Source organism: Lutjanus erythropterus, chromosome 10, assembly GCF_056507025.1.
Source record: "Lutjanus erythropterus isolate fLutEry1 chromosome 10, fLutEry1.hap2, whole genome shotgun sequence".
Lineage (NCBI taxonomy): Eukaryota > Metazoa > Chordata > Actinopteri > Lutjaniformes > Lutjanidae > Lutjanus > Lutjanus erythropterus.
Window position 1 is genome coordinate 33,982,642 of NC_139326.1, and position 20,539 is coordinate 34,003,180.

Sequence of the window (20,539 nt, forward strand, 5' to 3'; positions counted from 1 at the left end):
TCAGCACTATCTGATCTTGCTGATGAAAGCATTTCACATTGTACTACAAGCATTCACATGTTATAATCACATGTGGTATATGTCTGTTTCTGTGGAACATCTCTAACACATTTTCACGTTTCGTTAACTGTGTTCTTCAAATACAACCTCAGCTGATTAAAATGTAGTTTTACACTGTTGATAAGTCGTCTGTACTTAAGAACTAGTTGTAGTAGTAGTAGTTAATAAAGGATGGAAGTAAACACTTAAAGTGACCTTTTTTGATGTCACTCTAATTTAGTGTATTGCATTTTGTTTTCTTCACCCCTCAGTATGCCCATCTCTGGTCTCCCACCACCATGGGTGACATGTTTAACTCCCACTACCTGCTTTGCATAGCCCAACTGATCTGGGGCAAAGTGTCCATTTATAACAACAGTGAAACTATGTCACATGACCTGTGACTTGCCTGTTGTGAAATCACTCCACTGAAGCAATAGCTAATTCAGTTTTCCTTAGCCCTACTGACCTGACCCTGCAGCACTGTATGTTCTGCATGTGTGAGAGGTGGCAGGGAAATCCTGGATAAGAGCTTGGAACAAGAGAATGGAGCCTCATATAATGTTGATGATTGTTATATATCATTCTTTTAATTTGATGTTTTATTATTATGGTATGACATGATAATTATTCCAATTCATTCTTTTCAATTACAGTGGTTATTAAACACACATATGCAACAGAAGGTGATTGTTCAAAAGCATGCATAATGTACACTGTATGGCATTGTTTTGGATTAGCTGGATTCTTATGAACTCACTAACCTCACTTCATGTTTGTCTTTCAGACTGTTCACGAAGTCACTTCAGTGGATGGCCCCAGAAGTGGAGGCCAGATGGAAATTGGGTCACATGACCGCCTCCAGGAAGGCGCGCTGAGCCTGGACCTGGCCAATGGGGTGAAGTGCTACCCCACCAATGATGAGGCACCTATGGCAACAGAGCAGCAGAGTGCAGGAAGTGTGCCCCCTAGGCAGTGGGTGTCAGGACATGGCAAGGTCAGTGACACCCAACAACAGCAACAATGTTGGAACAGCAGCAGTGGTACAAACCCTGGTGAACCTGTCCACCACGCAGACATGGAGGATGCCCACAATTTGGTGGCTTTTTCTGCTATTGCTGGCTCCTTGCCCCCTTCTTCCTCCTCCTCCTGCCCCGTGCAGCCTAACACAGCCCAGCTGTATGAGAAGTTCACCCAGGAGATGGGTTCTGAGGGGGCTCAGGCCAGACTCTCTGCAGTGGCTCCTGAGGGTAGCTGCCAACCTCCAGAAGACCTGAACACCCTACAGACAGCACTGAGCCAAGCCAAACATGGACACAAGCCCCCTAACTGCAACTGTGATGGGCCTGACTGTCCAGACTACCTTGAGTGGCTGGAGAAGAAGATTAAGTTGGCAACCACTGAGGATCAAGGTGCCTGCAAGATGGCTGACGCTCCCCGACACTTACAGCCTCACCTACAGCAATCCCATTTGCAGCATCACCCTCAGCCCTTCCCCCAGGTGAATGGTGGTCACCGTCTGCCTACTTCATACCCCCAACATCAACAGGGAACTAATCCAGACCAAGTGCCCTGCTCCAAACCTCCAATTCCCTGCTCTCCCCAGGTGCTCTCCATAGCCAAGGAAAAGAACATCAGTCTTCAGACAGCCATCGCCATAGAAGCCCTGACCCAGTTATCTGGCACTGGTCCACAACCTGCTGGCTCTCCAGGTCAAGCCCCCTGCAACAGTAACCTCCATCACCACCACCATACCCAGAACCTCCCATTTCAGCCCCCTAATGGCACTAGCTTAATCCTGTCCGCTCCCGGAACGCCCTCATCTTCCTCACGCTCTCAATCCGTCCCTCCAGGACTAAACACCAGCCAGCAGGCCCCAGTGTCCTGTGAGCACCACAGGCCCCAATCCCAGGGCCAGCCACCCCATGCTTCCCCTCTCCCGTCCTCTACCTCTCCCTTCCCAGGTCAGGGAAAACATCCAGGCTTCAGCCCTAATCCCCAGCAGTGGCAGCAGGGCTCAGGCAGAGGCTCTGAACAGAAGAACCCATGGATGTGTATGAAGTCTGAGCCCCAGTCTCACTACGCTGCTGCACCTCACAGTAGCTTGGACCCCATGTCAGAGCTCAAACAGCTGCTTGGTGACACCAGTGGCAAGTTCAGCAATGCTCCTTTCAAGCTTCCAGTCTCACAGCAGCTCAGATTGAGTCAGAATGGAGGTATCCAGGCCCAGGATAACCCAACACTGGCCAGAATAAAGCAAGAGCCAGACTCTGGTGAGCACTACCATCACACTGCCTCCATGGGACATTATGGCATGGCTAATTGTCAGCAGCAGGGTCAGCACTACCCTGGCACTCCCCTGTCTCCTGGCCAAGCAGCCATCAGTCACTCCACTCAGGCAGCTCTGCAACAGCACCTTCACTACAAGAGGAACCTCTTCTCTAACCACTCCCCCGGCTTTGGAGCTCCAGGCCCTCGTGCACCTCTGGCTTGCCAAAACTTGAAAAAATGGTGGCCACAGATGGAGGCAGAAGGTTTGCCACATCTGGCCATCAAACAGGAACCCAAGAAGAAGAAAAGCAGCCAAGGATCTCCTATGAGTGGGATGCTTACAGGCCCTCCCCTGCCCAAACCCAAACAGATAATCATCAAGAAGACCAAGCAGAAAGCCTCCATGCCAACCTTCCTGCCTCAGACTCAGATCACCATACAAAAACCACCAGTCCTCATGATGGACAGAGCCCCGGCCCTGACCAGCCTGCAACCAGGTTCTCTCCCCCCTCTGCCCCTCCTCAGTAACTCCACTCAGGCTGCTGCTGCAGGCCTCCCTGCCCCAGCCCAATCTCAGGTATCCATTTCCACCTCTTCAATGACTCCCTCTTCCATTGTTTCTGCTCCGTCAGAAAACACTCCAGCCCTCATAGGTCCTCTGCCCCCACCTGTGGCCCCTGAAGCCCATGCTCAGTCAGAGGGAGCGGGCAGCCTCGCCTCTAGTAACACCAGCACCACCACACCTCTGACCTCCTCCACAGCTCCATCCAGCACCTCACAATTACCGAGTCTAATTAACATAGACCCGAAGTATGAAGAACTGATCCGCCAGTTTGAGGCTGAATTTGGGGACACAGATGTACCTGCTAGTCAGCCCATGGAGGAAACTGCTACAGCCCCTCAGCAGGGGAATCAGTCCCACACCAATCCTCAGGCCCTCAGTCCCACATCATCATCACCCCAATCCCAGTTGGTTCCCAAAATCCTCACCACTCAAGCCAGCTCAACACCTCATCCAAGTGATCAGGAGATGGAAGTCAACAAGGATGAGTCAGGGACCCGAAGTGAAGCAACCTTGATCCAGGCATCCACAGAAAGCCCAATGGAAGAGCAACAAGAGAGGACCCTCCAAGTCTCTGTACATCAAGAGGCCATTATGGACAAGCAGCAGCAGCCCAGTGTAGTAGCGGATACATTCAGCATGCCAGGTTCTCCGCTGCCTAAACGCATGAAGATCGAATCCTCGGGTGATATTGCAGTAATTTCCACCACATGCTATTCTGAAGAGGACACACCCACTAAGGACAGTCTGCCTTCATCTCCATCACTCAGAGGCTTTCTAGAGTCCCCTCTGCGCTACCTGGACAGCCCCACCAAGACGTTGCTGGATACTCCTTCCAAGGATCTACAAGCAGAGTTCCCCATCTGCAACTGTGTGGGTGAGTCAGTGTGTTGGTGTCTGTCTTTGTTTGTGTGTACAGTATGTATGCATCAACATACTACATTAGCGCTGTTCAGACAAGTATTCAGTAATGTTCTATGAAATATCACACCACCCTAAATATTACCTGGAGATAAATTTAAATAAGTCTGTCAGTACAGTAAATCTGACCAGTGTTAGATAGTAATGGCTTTTTCCTGAAGTGCCTTGTAGATGGATATTATGCAAGAAAGACTCTGGGGAAATATTTTCTAAATCTGGACACATTCATGTGTTGCTACACATATGGAGCTAAACATTATGGCATGTTAGTCTACTTATTATATTACTACACAGGTCCACTATTAGGTTTTTCAGTTCCCTTCAGCTTCAGCTTCACTGTCTGGATGGTTGTTGAGTGTGTCTAAGAATGTGTGTGTTGCCAGGGTGTGTGGCTGCGACCATCCAGACTGCGACAGTGTGAGGCACTAAAGGCAGCGGGCAGGAACAATAGCAGTGGTGGCAGAAGGAGCCTTTTGTGTGGGTTTGGGTCTGGCAGGCAAGCAGAACAGAGCCTTTGTTAGACAGAAAGGGGTTCAGTCTCATGGTTTGGGTAGTACCCTGCTCAGGTTATTTGTTTACAGCAGAGTAGGTGGTCCTACAGTATAAATCTATGGAAATGTACAGTACAGATCATATTATATACTACATATTTAAAATAAATGAAAAAAAAACATACATTTAACAGGTGGATAGAATTTAGTTTGGCAAATTGACTCTTTTATCATTATTGTGTAAAAATGTAGAGTCTTGATTGTTCAAAAAGACCCAGTCTGTCTGTCCATTAAGTCATTAATGAATGACTCAGTAAATCAGAATATTACTGCGGGGTAAAAGTTCATTAACTTGGTGCATTAACTGAATGGTGAAGGATTTGTTCTCAAAAAGGCTATCAAGAAATTGCCACCATTTTCTTGCAGTTTTTGACTGTTAGCAGTAGGGTTATGAAGGGTTAAAGCCTGGTAAATAGACCCTTGCTGTCCTTAAACATTGAAGAGGGTTCACAGCAGGGGGAGAGCAGCTGCAGGGAAACACTTGCTAGCTATGTGCTGTTACTAATAGTAAAGACTAGCAAGCAGCAAGTCATCATAGTAAAGCTTGTTTGAGATTGCATGCAGCACACACAGACACATTACACAGTCATGATGTACACCCACACACACACACACACACACACACACAAGCACAAGCAAGAATTAAGTATTACTCCTCCACTTCCTGCCCTGAGCCACACCCTGGAGCCTCCCTCCATCAACAGGAGATGTGACCTCGTATTACCTTTGAAGAAGAGACACACACACACACCACTGAGTGACTGTGTCAATCAGCTGATAGTGTAGAGCATTTGCATTTAGAGCATTTAGCTAATGGTGTTATCCAGAGTGTGTGCTACTCTATGGTAGTGAAGTGTTGTGTACAGAAGCAAGAGCAACAATATTAGTTCCCTTACAGTCTTGTTTAAAACACATGGTAAGATGTTGCAGTACAAAGTCCATTAGAGTCTGACATTTATTGTAGGATACATTCAACTGGACAGTGTCACATACAAATATTAGCATTGAAGTCATCTGATGTGGTTTACAACCATAGACATCTGTAAGACAATGGTCAGATGCACTAACACACACTTATACAGATGTACACAGTGTGCATACAGACACACCCATACTCCCCCTTAACACTCACAGAACCTGAGTCATTCATCACAACCTCAAAAAGCTTCTGCTTTCAGAGTGTCTCCACACACACACACACGCACCACACCCTGAAGTCACAGCCCACTGTTTGTGTGTCAGGAGGGTCAGGATGTGTATTTGTGTGTGTTTGTGTGAGCTGGATGTTGCAGTCAGTTGCACATTCTCACGCTTTTCATAGATGACTTGGCTGCAGCTACAAAGAGGATGTCTTTGAGTTTGTCCAAAAATACATCAGAACACATGCCTTTAACTTTGTTCAACAGCTCTACAAAAACTGAGATTATATGCAAAGACACATTTTCATTCTTTACTGAAGTTCACGCATTCTGTTAAATATGATTAACTTCTGTGCTACATTTACTCAGTTCAATGAAGTGAACATGCTTAGGACTCTATCCAGGCACTATTAAATTAGGACTTGAGGCAGAGAAATCATTTATTTGATCAATGTGTTCTACAAAATCATTTATGAAGCTTAGTATCACCATAGAAAAACGAGGTGATGCTGCTAAAAATATTGACCCAAACTTATATATTATATGTAAGTAAGTATATAAATATTTAATAATAAATAATCTCTTTGTTGTCATCATTCTACAAATTCAGAGGTGATTTTAGGACAAATAGTCACCAAAACATCACTTTACAAAGGCTGTGATCATAACTCATGCTGCTCTCTTATGTGTCAGTTTCACTAACAAAGCATAGGTTAGTAAAGTAAGTCAAATTTTGCCTGACTTCCTCTCTGAGAGTGAGATAAGAAAACTGAAAATGAATCATAAACTAGTATTAGTGTAATTTTAATACTCACATCAGTTCATAATGAAGCCTGACTGATATATTGGCCAACTGATATTATTGGTCTGTTATTGCCCCATCACAGCTCTGTCAATGTGGCTGATATGTGCTGATATGAACATTTTTTACAGAGCATAATGCAGATTGTTATGGGTTTTTTTAAAAACTTTCTTGGCAGCATTTTAATTATATTTTATCATTCTCTTAATTTAAGTTTAATGTCTATATGTATTCTTTATTCTGTGTATTATATTCTGTATAAAGAATATCAGCCATTATATCAATATCAGAATTTTTTCCTCCCTAATATCTGTAAAAATCAAGCATCATTGGGATGTAGTTCATAATAATAATAGAGCAACAAGAAAATCATAAAAGGTATATTTAGATTAGAAGAAGAACATTAGAGGTGTTACTTACGGAGTGGCTATAATGTGCAGTAGAACTGCAAGGATCAGTCAATTACTAATCAACTAGTAAATCAATCGCCAACTGTTTTGATCATTGATCAAAATTGATTGATTTGTCCATCAAGTAATCAATTTGAGTCATTTTATGAGAAAAATGTACAAATCCTCTGATGCCAGTTTTCAAATGTGAATATTTTTGGCTTTCATTAGTCCTCAATTCCAGTAAACTTAATAACTTTGGATTGTGGACAAAACAAGACACTTGACGATGTCATCTTGGGCTTTGGGATATGGTGATCAACATTTTTTACCATTTGTCTGACATATTATGGACCAAACAACCAGTCTATAGTTGAGAAAATAATCAACTGATTCGTCAATAATGAAAATAATCAGTACTTGCAGGCCTAATATGCAATACAACTTTATTAAGGAAATAAATACATTGTCATCATCAACTGGGATTTGTTGTATAATGTAATAATTGTGTACATTTCAGTGTGGAATTTGCCATTGGGCTTTTTCAGGTCCAGGTATGTCCTGTTTCCTCAACCTCTACTGTCTGTTTTTCTAGAACAAATTGTGGAGAAAGATGAAGGGCCCTACTACAATCACCTGGGATCTGGACCTACTGTAGCCTCCATACGAAACCTGATGGAAACAAGGTGAGCTTTTCCGTCTTCTCTTGCCTTGTCGGCTCTTCTGTTCTCTGTTCCTCTTCCCTCCTACATGCTCTTGCTTTCTCTGCCTCTCCCTCCTCCTCCTCCTCTCTCTCCACCTTCCCTCCTCCTCATATTTTGTCCTCAGGGAATCCTTGACCCAGAATCCAGTAGGAGGAACAGGAAGTATCAGCATCATCAGCATATCAGAGGCAGAGCAAGAAGCACAGGAGTAGCAGCAGATGATAGCTGAGAATGAGAGGAATGAGAGTGGAACAAGGATATAATATTACAAACAGAGAGAGCGAGATGAAAAGAGAGGAACACAAAATTAAGGGGGGAAAGAAAGAAAAATTTTATTAGACAGTATGGTAGAAATGGTGTATTTTTTGAACACAAATATGAAGTTTAGTTATTTAGATTTTAATGAAATTAAGTTTGTTATAAACATGGATATTCTGTGGCAAAACTTTAACCTTCCACTAGGCTCTGATCTAGAAAAATGTTGATTTCTTTATCTATTATATTGTTGTAAAGCCACATGGTTACTTGTTATAATGTTTCTACAGTTACAGTGAACCGAGGACGCTCCATTATAATACAATACAATACTATATAATACTATCCTATGCTATGCTATAGTATAGTATACTATACTATTCTGTAGCCTGTTATACAAGAAGATTGTTCAAAATTTAGCAAATCTACACTGGTAGCATCTGACAGCTGTGGTGGCATTGCGGTAGGTGCTTCACCATCTGTTGCCTGGCAGAGATCTGTACCCTTCTTAGTAACATCTTTAACACCTGAAATTAATCTCACAATCAAACTGGAGGCAACAGAGCAGAATGAGACAACACATAACATTAGCCATTCAGTCTCAAACCTAATCCATCTCACACACATAGTACTAAGTAGACAGTCACATTAAACCAATGCTATTGTTACTTTGTCTGCAATGTGTCAGTTGGTAATGAAAAAGACAACACTTTGATCTTTATAGGATTAGTATTTATTCAATTTAGACAGAACACCAGAAAGTTTTAAAAATTTTAATATCCAGAGCACAGCTACAACTTCTGTAATAAACCTGCTGCTATCTTACTAAAACACAACACTGATGAAGGGCGATCAGCATCCATATTTTTCACATTGTCTTGTGGAGTAAACCTATTTGTAACCCTAGAATGCAAAAACACCTCACACTCTGTAGTAACCTTCTATTACCGGATGCCTCATTGTGTTGTGCTTCACATTAACAGTACTGAACACAATACTGAAGTACACATTTGGCTGCTGTTCACTCAGAGTTTGGATTTCAATAGGACCCATGAGTCATTAGTCCCTGGAGAGCACAGGCTGAGTAAAGGGGGATGTTCAGCCAGAGACCACTTTTTGTTGTTTGAGAGATGACATAAGAGTTAAGACTCCAGTGTTCCCAGCTGACCTTTGATCCACCCCTGACCCCATCAGGCCACCCCTGTGGTGATTGAGCCCACTCTCCTCCCACTTTCTCAGCCATCTCAGGGTGGTTCCTATTCAGCATGAACCCCTTGTGTTCGCTGTCACACCAAATCTGCTCAGGGCTGACGTTCTCACAAAGGCAGGTATCAAGCAGGCAGGAGACCTGATATGAGCTGTGAGCAGACATCTGACAAGGTCTGACGACCTGTCCCTATCCCAGCGCAACCTCTGACCCCTCCCTCCTCGTATGAACATCCATGCGCCACCAACCCACCCACAGAAATACACGCATGCACTATTAGGACTACTATTGCATCATCTCCCAATACTCCATTATTTGCTCAGGAAGGTGTTCACAGACACATATACACAAACACACAAAACAAATAGAAATGTATGTACACACAATAAGCTCAGGTATGCAGATGCAGTCACAAACACCAGCAGATATATACCTCCAAGAGCTGTCCCTTCAGCTGGCATTGTGTCGAGCCTAGTGGGTTCTGGTTTACTCTGCCGTGCTTGTGTGAATCTCAACAGAGCCTTGTGAACACTCCTCACCAGTAAGTGCTGCTGAGGTTGGCCTGTCTTTGTCATAGTGGACATTACTACTACTACTCCACAGACTCCTGTAGGCACAGAGAAAATATCAAAGGTTTAGAACAACACAGGCAAAACATAAGAAATACTCTTGATGAAGTCAGTCAGGACAAAAAGAAATAATTAACTTCTGGACAGCAGAATTGTGTCATCCACATCAAGAACAATAACTATAGCAATAACTATCTTTGAATATATTGTTTTATGGACAACTTAAACAACAACGACAGTGGTAAAAGGTATCACTGTGATCACTTTCAGAGCAATCTGACAAATGATAGAAACACTGGCAAACAAAAAAGAATCCAGACGCTTGTGTAGTGAGTAATAAAGGCTAAAAATTTAACATGAAAAAAACTTCATTTTACCTGAGACATGTTGCCAAACAATGTTTGGCTCTGATGGCGTCTCTGAAATTTATTTGATCTTTACTGATGTCTTCCTTGATGCTCACCAGGTTACCATCAAATTGATACTGAAAATTTCTCATCAAAAGATGACAGCTCTCTCCGCTCAGTTTTTAAGACTTTTGTTAACCCATGTCCTTCTGTGTTTTTTTTTGGTTTTTTTTGTCTGCTGAGGTGCTGTTGGGCCATGTGTTGCCCATACATTTTGCAGTGTGGTACCATTGCCAGTAGTTGACCTTTACCAGCAACCAGTGGGCCAAATGTTTAATCAGAGCTGACAGATTTTTCAGCTCAGTAAATGAGTAATTTTGCACCTTTCCTGAATTTTTATGTTGAACTTTAGACAGTTTAAACATTAAACAGCATGATAATGATAGGCCAGTGTTACAGGTACAGAGCACATATCCATATAGACAGTCAACTGGCTGTCAGGTATGGAGTTTGTGGTGTGTTCAAGTACAAGTTTTAACAGAACATTTTTAAGCAAGAAATGATGGAAAGCATCTGATTAAGGTTGCAGCTGTATCATTTTTTCATGGTATGGTAACCATCTCAGAAAAAATCACAGATATAGGTATTACACACTATTATCACTATATTAAAGGAATGAAAACAGTAGGATGTTTGTGGTTTATACACATTCATATAATTTCACAAAATAGGTTGTATTAGGTCCTATATATTTTTAATAACACTGATAGGGTAGAATTCCATAACTTTTATTAACACTCACGTAGATTTCAGTACAAAAAACAACTATAAACAAATGTACATGGGGTGATAAGTGTGTTTAACTTTTTGGCCACTTGAGTGTCAGTTTGGCATGTCAGCGCCCAGAAGTCTGGCATTAGAGCTTTCTAATATGAAGAGAAGTGAGTCTGGCTCCAAACACCAACTGCTGAAGTGGAAGAATATTAAATCACCAATGATATATATGATATGATAATGTATATCATAAATATGGTATATTCTTTGTTTGTGCAGGTATGGAGAGAAAGGGGAAGCCATCCGGATTGAGAAGGTGGTGTACACTGGCAGAGAAGGAAAGAGCTCACGTGGATGTCCTATCGCTAAGTGGGTAAGTAGCACCACATCACATCTGCAGTAAGTTTTGAGCCTTACAATACATAACTTTCAACGTGGGTGACAGCAATGGGATAACAAGCAGCAGCCTTGGGAGACTGCATTCAAGTATTTGTATTGTTAAGGTCTCTTCTTTTTCCTTTTGAAGGGATAGTTCACTCAAAAATGAAAATTCTGTCATTACCTACTCACCTTCATGCCGATTGAAGGTGATGTTCAGTTTTTTTAGTCCATGGAACACTGCCTGAGTTTCACAGGAAAACAGCATTGTAGAATTTCCCAAACAATGGAGGTGAATGGTGACTAGTTTTCAAACTTAAAACAACAGAATAAAAACATAAAATGCCTCCATGTTGCTCTCTGGGGTAATCCAAGTCACCTAAAGTCCCCAACATGCTAAGTTGACTAAAAAAAATTTCACTTAGCTTGTAGCCATTTTCATGTGCCCATGCACACTGTCTGAACTGGGTGTGTGTGGTGTTACAGTGTGCAAACGGCATGTCGTGACTTTAGGAGACTTGGATTATGCCAGACAAGCAGTATAGTGGCATTTTCTGGGTTTTTTTTTTTGTTGTTTCTATGGAAACTGGTCAATATTCACTTGCACTGTTCGAGAGATTCTGCACAGTTATCCTGGGAAACTCCAGCACTGTTTTGCGGACTAACAAAATAAACCAGAGCTCAAACGGCATGACGGTGAGTAAGAGAATGACTGAATTTTAATTCTGGGGTCAACTATCCCTTTAATGAGTTTAAAAGAATGGCCAGTGTCTTTCACTAACATTTTAACAGTCTATCAACAAGTCAGTCAGATTGTGTTCAAATGAGACAGAGAAAGAGAGGCAGAGGTGATTTTGGACCAACAATCATGACAGCCAATCAACAGCAGATTTTTACAGCATGTGTTTGTGTGTATGTGTGTGTAATGAGTGGTCCTGGAGAGACACCTACTGTAGCCAAGTTTGTCACCTCAGTGAGTAAATCAGTAGGAGGTCTCACTCTGTAACAACTGACTAGTCTCCCCTCCTGTGTCACCCCTCACACATCCTGCTAATAACTTTATGGATTCAAAACATCCATCTGACAGAGGGAGAGTGTCTGTGTGTGTATGTGTGTGTGACTGAGACTTTTCTGATAGAAAAAAACTGTAGCAAAATGTTGGATATTTTCATATTCTTTCTTATCCTGCATAAAAATATATACTAGTGCATGACATGCGAATTTAACGGCTAAATTAATTTGACCTATAGCATCATAAGCAGAGGTTTAGGATTTAAGAAGGGTATCCAGTCACCACAGCAGGTCAGATTTCAGTACAGGTGTCAAATAACTGCTTCTCATTGTGTCTGGTTCAGTAATTCAAAAGTATACGGGTGTGCTGGGCATCTAAAGGTGACTGCTTTGTAGGCACAAATGTTGACAAAATTAGACAATAGTAGGGTTTTCAGCATTTTATGCTTAAACTGATATTTTATTGTAGTTGCAAGTATGCAATTCTTTATTAAAATCACAGAAGTTTAAGTAAGTGAGCATAAATGAAGGTGTTTCTGCCTGAAAAAGACCCAGGGTGTTTAAGACCCTGGATGAGTAAAAGCTAAAATAATGATAAGCTCTTGTTTCCTCTCAGGTGATCCGCCGTAGCAGCGACACAGAGAAGCTGTTGTGTCTGGTGCGTCAGCGTGCTGGCCACCACTGTGCCAATGCTGTCATCATCATCCTCATTATGGCCTGGGAAGGTGTGCCGAGGGCCATGGCTGACAAGCTGTACAGGGAGCTCAGTGAAAGCCTCACCAAATACGGCAACCCCACCAGCCGGCGATGCGGCCTCAATGATGAGTGAGTAACTGTTGGGTACACGCTTATTTTCTCCTTTGGAACTTTGTTTTTATTGGTGTTTTCAGGTTAAATAAAAAGAACAAGGGCTGGTATGGGCCACACAACCTACTTACCTATTTACTGTAATAAATCATAAAATGACTAAAATACTTGCTTATCTAATAACAACACAGACAACAGCAGGGGGCAAGGGGAAACACCTTGCTTCAGCCATAGATTGTGCAATTTCAACCTAGTTAATATACAATCTATGGCTTCAACTTGCTATTTGGACTGCCGTACTATTTTTTGCATGCACAATTCCTATATATTGCTCATTTAAGGAAAAGGTTGATTTCTCTATACAGTGTATTTTGTTGACAGTTGCAATCCAGATGCCCTTTGATGACAGATTTGCCTGCACCCACTTCTTTGTGATGACTTTTTCTCTCTCAACCAAAAGAAAGTTATAAAGATATTCATCCTGGGCCTTGAGTTTGTCCAGGAGTTTGTCCATGACAAAAGATCAATCAACTTCTATGACAAAAATGTTCCTTATTTCTTTGGCAATCTCTTGCCAAAATCAATAGATTAGAAGAAAGCTCCAAACAATATTTAAAAAAAAATAAATAAAAAAACAGTCTGCCATTGATTTACCCTACTGGCTCCAATATTAATTCTGTACCTGAGAGCCCTGAATTCTCTCCAGGATCTTAAGTTGGTAGTCTTTTCCAAAGTTGTATGCATTTGAAAGGTGGCTAAATTCTCACTGCTTAAATCACACATGTAGACCAGATGGTTTATTGATGCTGTTTTTGTAACATACAAGTTTGTGAATGTGCATGGGAGTGCAGGCTGACTGTCTGTCAGTCAGAATTATATTGCACTTCTGGGCCATCCCTTATGTCCTGCATTTTGTTTATGGAGGAGGAATTATTTTTGAAGCACATGCTATACTATTTTATCTCAGACCGTCTTTATCAGAAGTTTGAGGAAGAAATATGAAGCCATTGAAAGCATGCTAAAAGTGTGGTTGGTTTAAGGGATAGCCTGATCAATGCCCATGTAGGCATCTGTGACATGGAAAAGTACTCCAGACGCATGAAGCTAAATTTAAGACAAATAATGTGTTTATGCACACAAGTAAAATGATGCATTTTTGCCACTGGATGTTTACTCGTTGTTGTGTACACATTGTCTGTCATACATCCCTCTCCCAAAATTAGCTATGAATGGATGTTCACACACCCTTGTTTAACCTGGTCTAGACATAAACAACCATTCACCATCCTGAGCTTAGCAGCCTCAGTGTTGCCACTATAAAATGCATCAGCCAACTGATTTAGGCTATCGACTGAGGGCATGCGAGTAGGTCAAATTGTATCTGTCTGTGTTGTAGACTTATAAAAGTAAAACAAATTAAAAACATATTTGTTTTATGTAACTTCTCAAAGGCTGAACTTATGTGCTGAAACATTAATACTCCAAATTAAATATTTTCCAAATTTCCTCATTGACATTTCTCTGCCACATAGTTATATCCCTTTCAGCCCAGGTAAAATGTTGTGTACATATAATGTAAAGCAGGGGTGTCAAATTAATCTTAAGCCACATGCAGCCTATTTTGATCTCAAGTGGGCCAGACCAGTAAAAACATTTCAAAAAATCCTATAAATAACAACGACAGCAGCAGCGCAATAACAACTGTTTCCCTTTTTTAAAGAAAAGAAGCTCAAGGACATTCTGAAAATGCTCACAATTAAGAACTAGCCTGAGCTGTCTTAAATAAGTTCAATTTGAATGAATAATGGCTCAGTTTTTCCCCATTTAGTCTGTGTACTGTCATTAGACTGCATTATAATACAGATCACAGTGGATCTACAAATATCACTAAATATGTATGAATTCTGGAGCTGAATATGTATTATAGTATTTTACGTCTATGATTCAAGCATATGAGGAAGAAGGAAGGAAGGAAGAAGGTTAAGTTATCTCCTGCCTTACTACTTGTTTTGATATAAGTTTGATACAAATAATTTTGTACCAAAGCTGCTGATTGACAATATTTTGCACAATATCTTTAATTATTACCACAAAAGGTACTCTTTTTTTTAGAGAACTGTATTGGGATCTGGAATTAATGAGTGCTCTGCAATTTCTTACACTTTTCACTTGTCACTAGTCAGACACCATTGATGTAAAGTATGCATGGGTTACACATAATTTATACATTAAGCTAAGAGAGTGCTCACTGTCTCCCCCTGCAGTCGTACCTGTGCGTGTCAAGGCAAGGATCCTGAAACTTGTGGTGCTTCCTTCTCTTTTGGCTGCTCCTGGAGTATGTATTTTAATGGCTGTAAGTACGCCCGAAGTAAAATGCCACGCAAGTTCAGGCTACAAGGAGATCACCCTGAAGAGGTACTCATCACATTAAAGCCCATTGTTTTATAGCATTATACAGGAATATATCAATGCTAATAATTAATAAGTTTAGTCTTCCTGACTATCCTGGGTAATCTTAATCTTTTGTGTCATAGCTCTGTGGCTCTGTGTTTTGTTCTGACCTGTGACCCATGTTTTTGCTTGTCAGGAGGAAAAACTCAGGGATAGCTTCCAGAATCTGGCAACTGAGGTGGCTCCTTTGTACAAGCAGTTGGCCCCACAGGCCTACAGCAACCAGGTTTGTTGTGCATTTATTGTACAAGTCTTTACATGGTATTAGCCTCATTCAGTTGTCACATAATAAATTCCTGTTTCTTAGCATGAAGACTGAGTATGAGAAAAGATCTACTGGCATGGACTGACTAAACTCAGCATGTTAATATTACAGCATGATATATTACACCTGTGAGAAACGGGGGAAAATACTTATTTATCTTTTATTAATGCAAGGAAATTATGTTATATCTGTCCTCTTCCTCAGTGCCAGTCAGAGTCAAGAGCTCCAGACTGCAGGCTGGGCTTGAAGGAAGGTCGTCCATTCTCTGGAGTCACTGCTTGTATGGACTTTTGTGCCCATGCTCATAAGGACCAGCACAACCTCTACAATGGTTGCACAGTGGTAAGATCACTCACCATGCTTGTGAATCTGTGTTTTGAGTATTGTTTATTTTGTGGTGAATAAAGGATGTATTTTTATTCATACTTTTGTATGAATGAGCTAAATAAGTTAACGGGATAGTTTGGACTATTTGAAGTGGGGTTGCATGAGGTTCTTATCAATATATTACCTAAAGTAGATGCCGGCCGACACACCTCCTGGTGGAACAGAGAGGAATAACAGCATGGAGGCTAAGCAATGTACTGCTCCGGATAGGGTCAGCAGCAAAACACACTTAAGCCACTTAAAAAAGCCAATTTTATGTCACTTTAAGTGAACGCTATATTTGGAATATTTTTACAGCTTTACTTCCATCACACAGTACTTTCTGACAGGAAACTACTGTTAAGAAGACCAAATATCACTCAACCTCATAGAAAATGGGAGTTTCTGAACTACCACTGCCTCAGTCTGTTAGTTTGATGGTGTTATTGTGTGACTTCAGTGAAGATGAGCTATCCTTTTAAAATACCAAACTCACATAATAACACAAACAAACCAAATGAGGCAGTGGTAAACCAGCAATTCCCATTTTATACTACAAAACATTACTGATTATCCCAATGGAGTTTGGTTGGTTTGGAGATAGCAATATAACAGCTTAATATTCTTAATATAGTGTACACTTATGTATAGATTTTTTTGATATATAGGTCCTTTTTAGGTGGCTACAATATATTTTTCTGCTGATCCTGTCCCCAGCATTACATTGCTTAGCTCCCTACAAAGTTACTCATGCTGCTTCTGAGAATTGGGGATGTGTTGACTACCGTCTGTTGTTGTTAGTACACTGACCATTCACAACACTTCTTCACATAATCCAAACTATTCTTTAAGGTAAAAAATGTTGTTGGTTTGCAGCTTGGCACAATTTTCACCCCATCTTGCTCTTCTTCTCTCTGTTTGTTAGGTTTGTACTTTAACTAAGGAGGACAACCGTGTATTGAAGCAGATCCCTGACGACGAGCAGCTCCATGTGTTGCCTCTTTACAAGGTCTCCCTAACTGATGAGTTTGGCAGTGAGGAGAACCAGCGCCTCAAGATGCAGACGGGGGCCATCCAGGTGCTTCAGGCTTTCCGCCGGGAGGTACGCAAGTTGCCCGAACCCGCCAAGTCCTGCCGACAACGTAGACTGGAGGCTAAGAAGGCGTCCTCGGAGAAAAAGAAAAATAAACTGCTGCAGCAGACAGGGGAGACACCAGAGAAAACTGTGGTCAAGGCTGAGGTCTGCATCACTGATTCCCCTCAACCCCAAGGCAATAAAGGTTAGTTATGGTGTTTTTTTTGTTTTAATGTTACTTTGTGCTTTGACTGTTTATCCTTTTCCCATCCACCCTCCCTACCACACACTTATTTTTGTCAATTTTAGGGGGAGACAAGGGTCTTTAGGGAGAGATAGCAGATCAACAGTATTTGCCACATAGAACTGGTATTATCTGAGAACTGGGAACCTGAAAATCAATTTGTGACACTCTGTCAAGATTTGCATGTCATAAATCTGTAATAAAAGTTGTGCTTTCTTTAGGGGCTTATTTACATTTTTAAAGTCTAAGGTGTATAAGGGATTAGAACATTATGATTTAAGTATATGATGGCCATTCCCCTGGTCTACCATCAAGTTGTTGCTGCAGTTTTTGGGTTGATATCATTTATTACACAGATGGCACACAATTTGCTTACTACCAACCTGCAACCTGTGTGTAACAGAAGTCCACAGGAGACATAAACAATTAAGATGAAATGGATTTGAAGTTTAGGTTGTAACTTACCTTTCCTTTGTTTCAAACATTTAGCAATTATAAAGCAAGAGGTGAAGCCCAACATCAAGCAGAAGCACTTCAACGGATCAATAGATGGATACCCTGTGCAGGCAGCAGACCCTTTCAACAACATCTATCCACACCCTGCCTACTATGCAAGGGGAGGCCTTCCCCCACCTGGCCAGCCCTCTGCACCAGACCCAGTAAATGGTTACCACCACAACCTGTCCGCAATGCACTATGGCTACTACAACTACCCCCCCAATGCACTTTTCCCCCCTAAGCTGAGGACCTACGAGAGAAATGGCTCTTTGCCCAAACTTGGTATCAAAGCTGAGCCGGTGGACAAGAAGCCTGATATTCAGAGCCTTCAGGCCAGACCGGCCCAATCCAACTCCAGCTACCCAGAGCAAGCCAACCAACCAAACCACAGCAGCTACCCCCAGCCTGCAGACTACAACCAGTCCCGTCCTTCCTCCGTCTCCTCTGAGCCCTCCCACCGAGGCACTCCAGTCATCAAACAGGAGCCTATGGATAAGCCGATCTATGAAGGCATGATGCCGAGCCATGCTGGTCCCAACACACCCAGCACGACCCCCCAGCCTGCTGCCTGGCCAGGGCACAAGCTTAATGGAAGTATCGTTCCCACCAATTGGGACGGCCATCTGACCCCTAAACAGAATCCTGAAGCCTCATTGTTGACCCCGGACAAGCAGCAGTTTCACCAGCATCCCCAGCAACGGCAGCCCTCTCCGTACCCCCAACAGTGGACTTCCTACCCTGGCTCAAATGCCCTGATGGCCTCTCCCGCCCCATCGCCATCACTCCAGGTACCTCCCTCTCCGTCTCCGTCCCCTCATCTAGGTGCAACGCTCCCAGGTAACATGCATCAAGGCTCCACACACCCTGCCACCCCACGCCCAAGCACCCCTCACCCAGGCACACCGCAGCCTGGTGGCTCTCGCTCACGCTCAGTTACACCACAGCCAGGTACCCCAGGACCAGGCACCCCCAGGCACTGGGCCAGCCCTGCTCCTAGTCCTCAGCCCAATGCCTGGGCCATGGGGCCTGCGGTGTATAGCCCTGGTTTGAAGCACAGCAATCCTGCAGGGGCCTACCCTGACAAGATCTGGCCAAATACTGGGGAAAGTCGGTGTTCCACTCCACTCGGGCTGCAAGAGAAGGCCTGGAAGTCTTGTGGAGGTTCAGTGGCAGGCAGCACCCCGTCCCCAGCCCCTGAGGGTCGCCTCTTCCCTGATGCCCTGCAGCAGTCGGATCAGGCCTGCTGGAACCCTGGCCAAGCAGAGAGTGACGTTGAGAGCACCAAGGGCCGTGAAGAGGAGGATGAGGAGGTGTGGTCTGACAGTGAGCACAACTTCCTGGATCCAAACATCGGCGGTGTGGCGGTAGCACCAGCGCATGGCTCCATCTTGATTGAATGTGCTCGCAGGGAGCTACATGCTACCACTCCGCTCAAAAAGCCAGATCGCTCCCACCCCACCCGCATCTCCCTGGTCTTCTACCAGCACAAGAACCTCAACCAGCCCATGCATGGCCTGGCTCTGTGGGAGGCCAAGATGAAGCTGCTGGCAGAGCGAGCCCTGCAGAGGCAGCAGGAAGCAGCTCTCCTCGGCCTCTCCCAGGACGACATCAAGGCCCTCGGCAAGAAACGCAAGTGGGGGGCTGCAGTGGCAGGTGCCAGTCCAGGACCTGGACAATCTAAAGACAAGAGGGAGGGGCCAGTGACGCGGTTAGCCCCCACGTTCCACACCACCTCTATGGTTACTGTGTCTCCCTATGCCTTCACCCGCCTCACTGGGCCCTACAGCCACTTTGTCTGAGGTCAGACAGACACAGACAGACTGATAGCTACAGAGTGGTGCAGTGGAGGGCTGGAGAGAGCGATGAGCAGGATGAATGTCTCTCAGCCGTCCAGCAGTCTGGCATCTCTCCATCCTGCCCCCCTCGCAGTCCACTTGGAGGAGGGGACATTTTTATTGTTTTTACCTCATGTCAGGCAGTGGTTTGGGCTTCAGACACACTGCCTGTGGTGCTCTTCCTCTCTCTTCCCTGGAGAGGAACTCCATTGCTTTTTTCTTGTTTATAGAATTTTAATGATTCTAATTATTGCTATTATTATCAATATTATTATGATTGCTATTGTTACTGTCAATGTTGTTATTACAGGTATTATTATAATGAAGACTTGTTTTTTTATTATTGCTGTTTTCATTAATGTTATTATTAATGATGTGATTGTTTTTTGGTTATATATTTTTTTAAATCAATCAGTCTGAGTCATTCAGACTCAGACAATTGCTTTTTCCATGTTTGGAAAACGTGTACCCTATTTTCTGTTTAATCTTTTTTGTTCTTGTCAAACTTCCAGTTGTACTTTGAGGAGGAGCCAATATCTGCCTGGCAAGACAGCAAATCAATAATACAGTAATCATTTACACGTATGTATATTTTTTAAAAAGCCTTGCCTTAGATATCTATCTCTATATTTACAATATACAGATATGTATCTTTGAGTTATGTTAAGCCAGTTCAGGCATAAAACACAATTACAATTATTATAAACCTGTGCCTCTATTTCCTACCTCTGGCCATTATATATATATACACTGTTAACACTGATTTATCAGCAGCACTGTATAGCACAGTCACCCTGTACTACAATGTGCTAACATTCATTTATATATATTTTTTATTGCCTGGAACTTACATAAAACTATATAATTAGGGATGGGAATCTCTTGGCACCTCTTGATTCGATTTTATTTTGATTCAGACGGCTATGATCTGATTATAAAGTGACTATTAATGCATTTTTGATGCATCAAAATTTTAAGCTTTTAAGCCAGGGGCTACTGGGCAGATTGTATCCATCTGCAGTTGCTCAGCCATCCTTACCTACACTTATACTAATAACGTTGAGAATTGGCTTTTAAAT

At 42.7% G+C, this 20,539-nt stretch overlaps 1 protein-coding gene across 5 annotated transcripts in view; it reads left to right on the forward strand.

The window, feature by feature from the left end:
- tet3 (tet methylcytosine dioxygenase 3) overlaps nucleotides 1–19,933 on the forward strand; it is a 44,686-nt gene extending 24,753 nt beyond the window's left edge. For all 5 annotated transcript variants that reach the window (XM_084729107.1, XM_084729108.1, XM_084729111.1 and 2 more), the window contains 9 exons: nucleotides 827–3,749; nucleotides 7,270–7,360; nucleotides 10,810–10,903; nucleotides 12,536–12,744; nucleotides 14,991–15,141; nucleotides 15,314–15,403; nucleotides 15,647–15,784; nucleotides 16,734–17,088; nucleotides 17,617–19,933. In XM_084729107.1, coding sequence (XP_084585233.1) covers nucleotides 827–3,749; nucleotides 7,270–7,360; nucleotides 10,810–10,903; nucleotides 12,536–12,744; nucleotides 14,991–15,141; nucleotides 15,314–15,403; nucleotides 15,647–15,784; nucleotides 16,734–17,088; nucleotides 17,617–19,424 — 5,859 coding nt within the window. In that variant the 3' untranslated portion in view covers nucleotides 19,425–19,933. The remainder of the gene's footprint in view (nucleotides 1–826; nucleotides 3,750–7,269; nucleotides 7,361–10,809; nucleotides 10,904–12,535; nucleotides 12,745–14,990; nucleotides 15,142–15,313; nucleotides 15,404–15,646; nucleotides 15,785–16,733; nucleotides 17,089–17,616) is intronic.
- The last annotated feature ends 606 nt before the right edge of the window (nucleotides 19,934–20,539 follow it).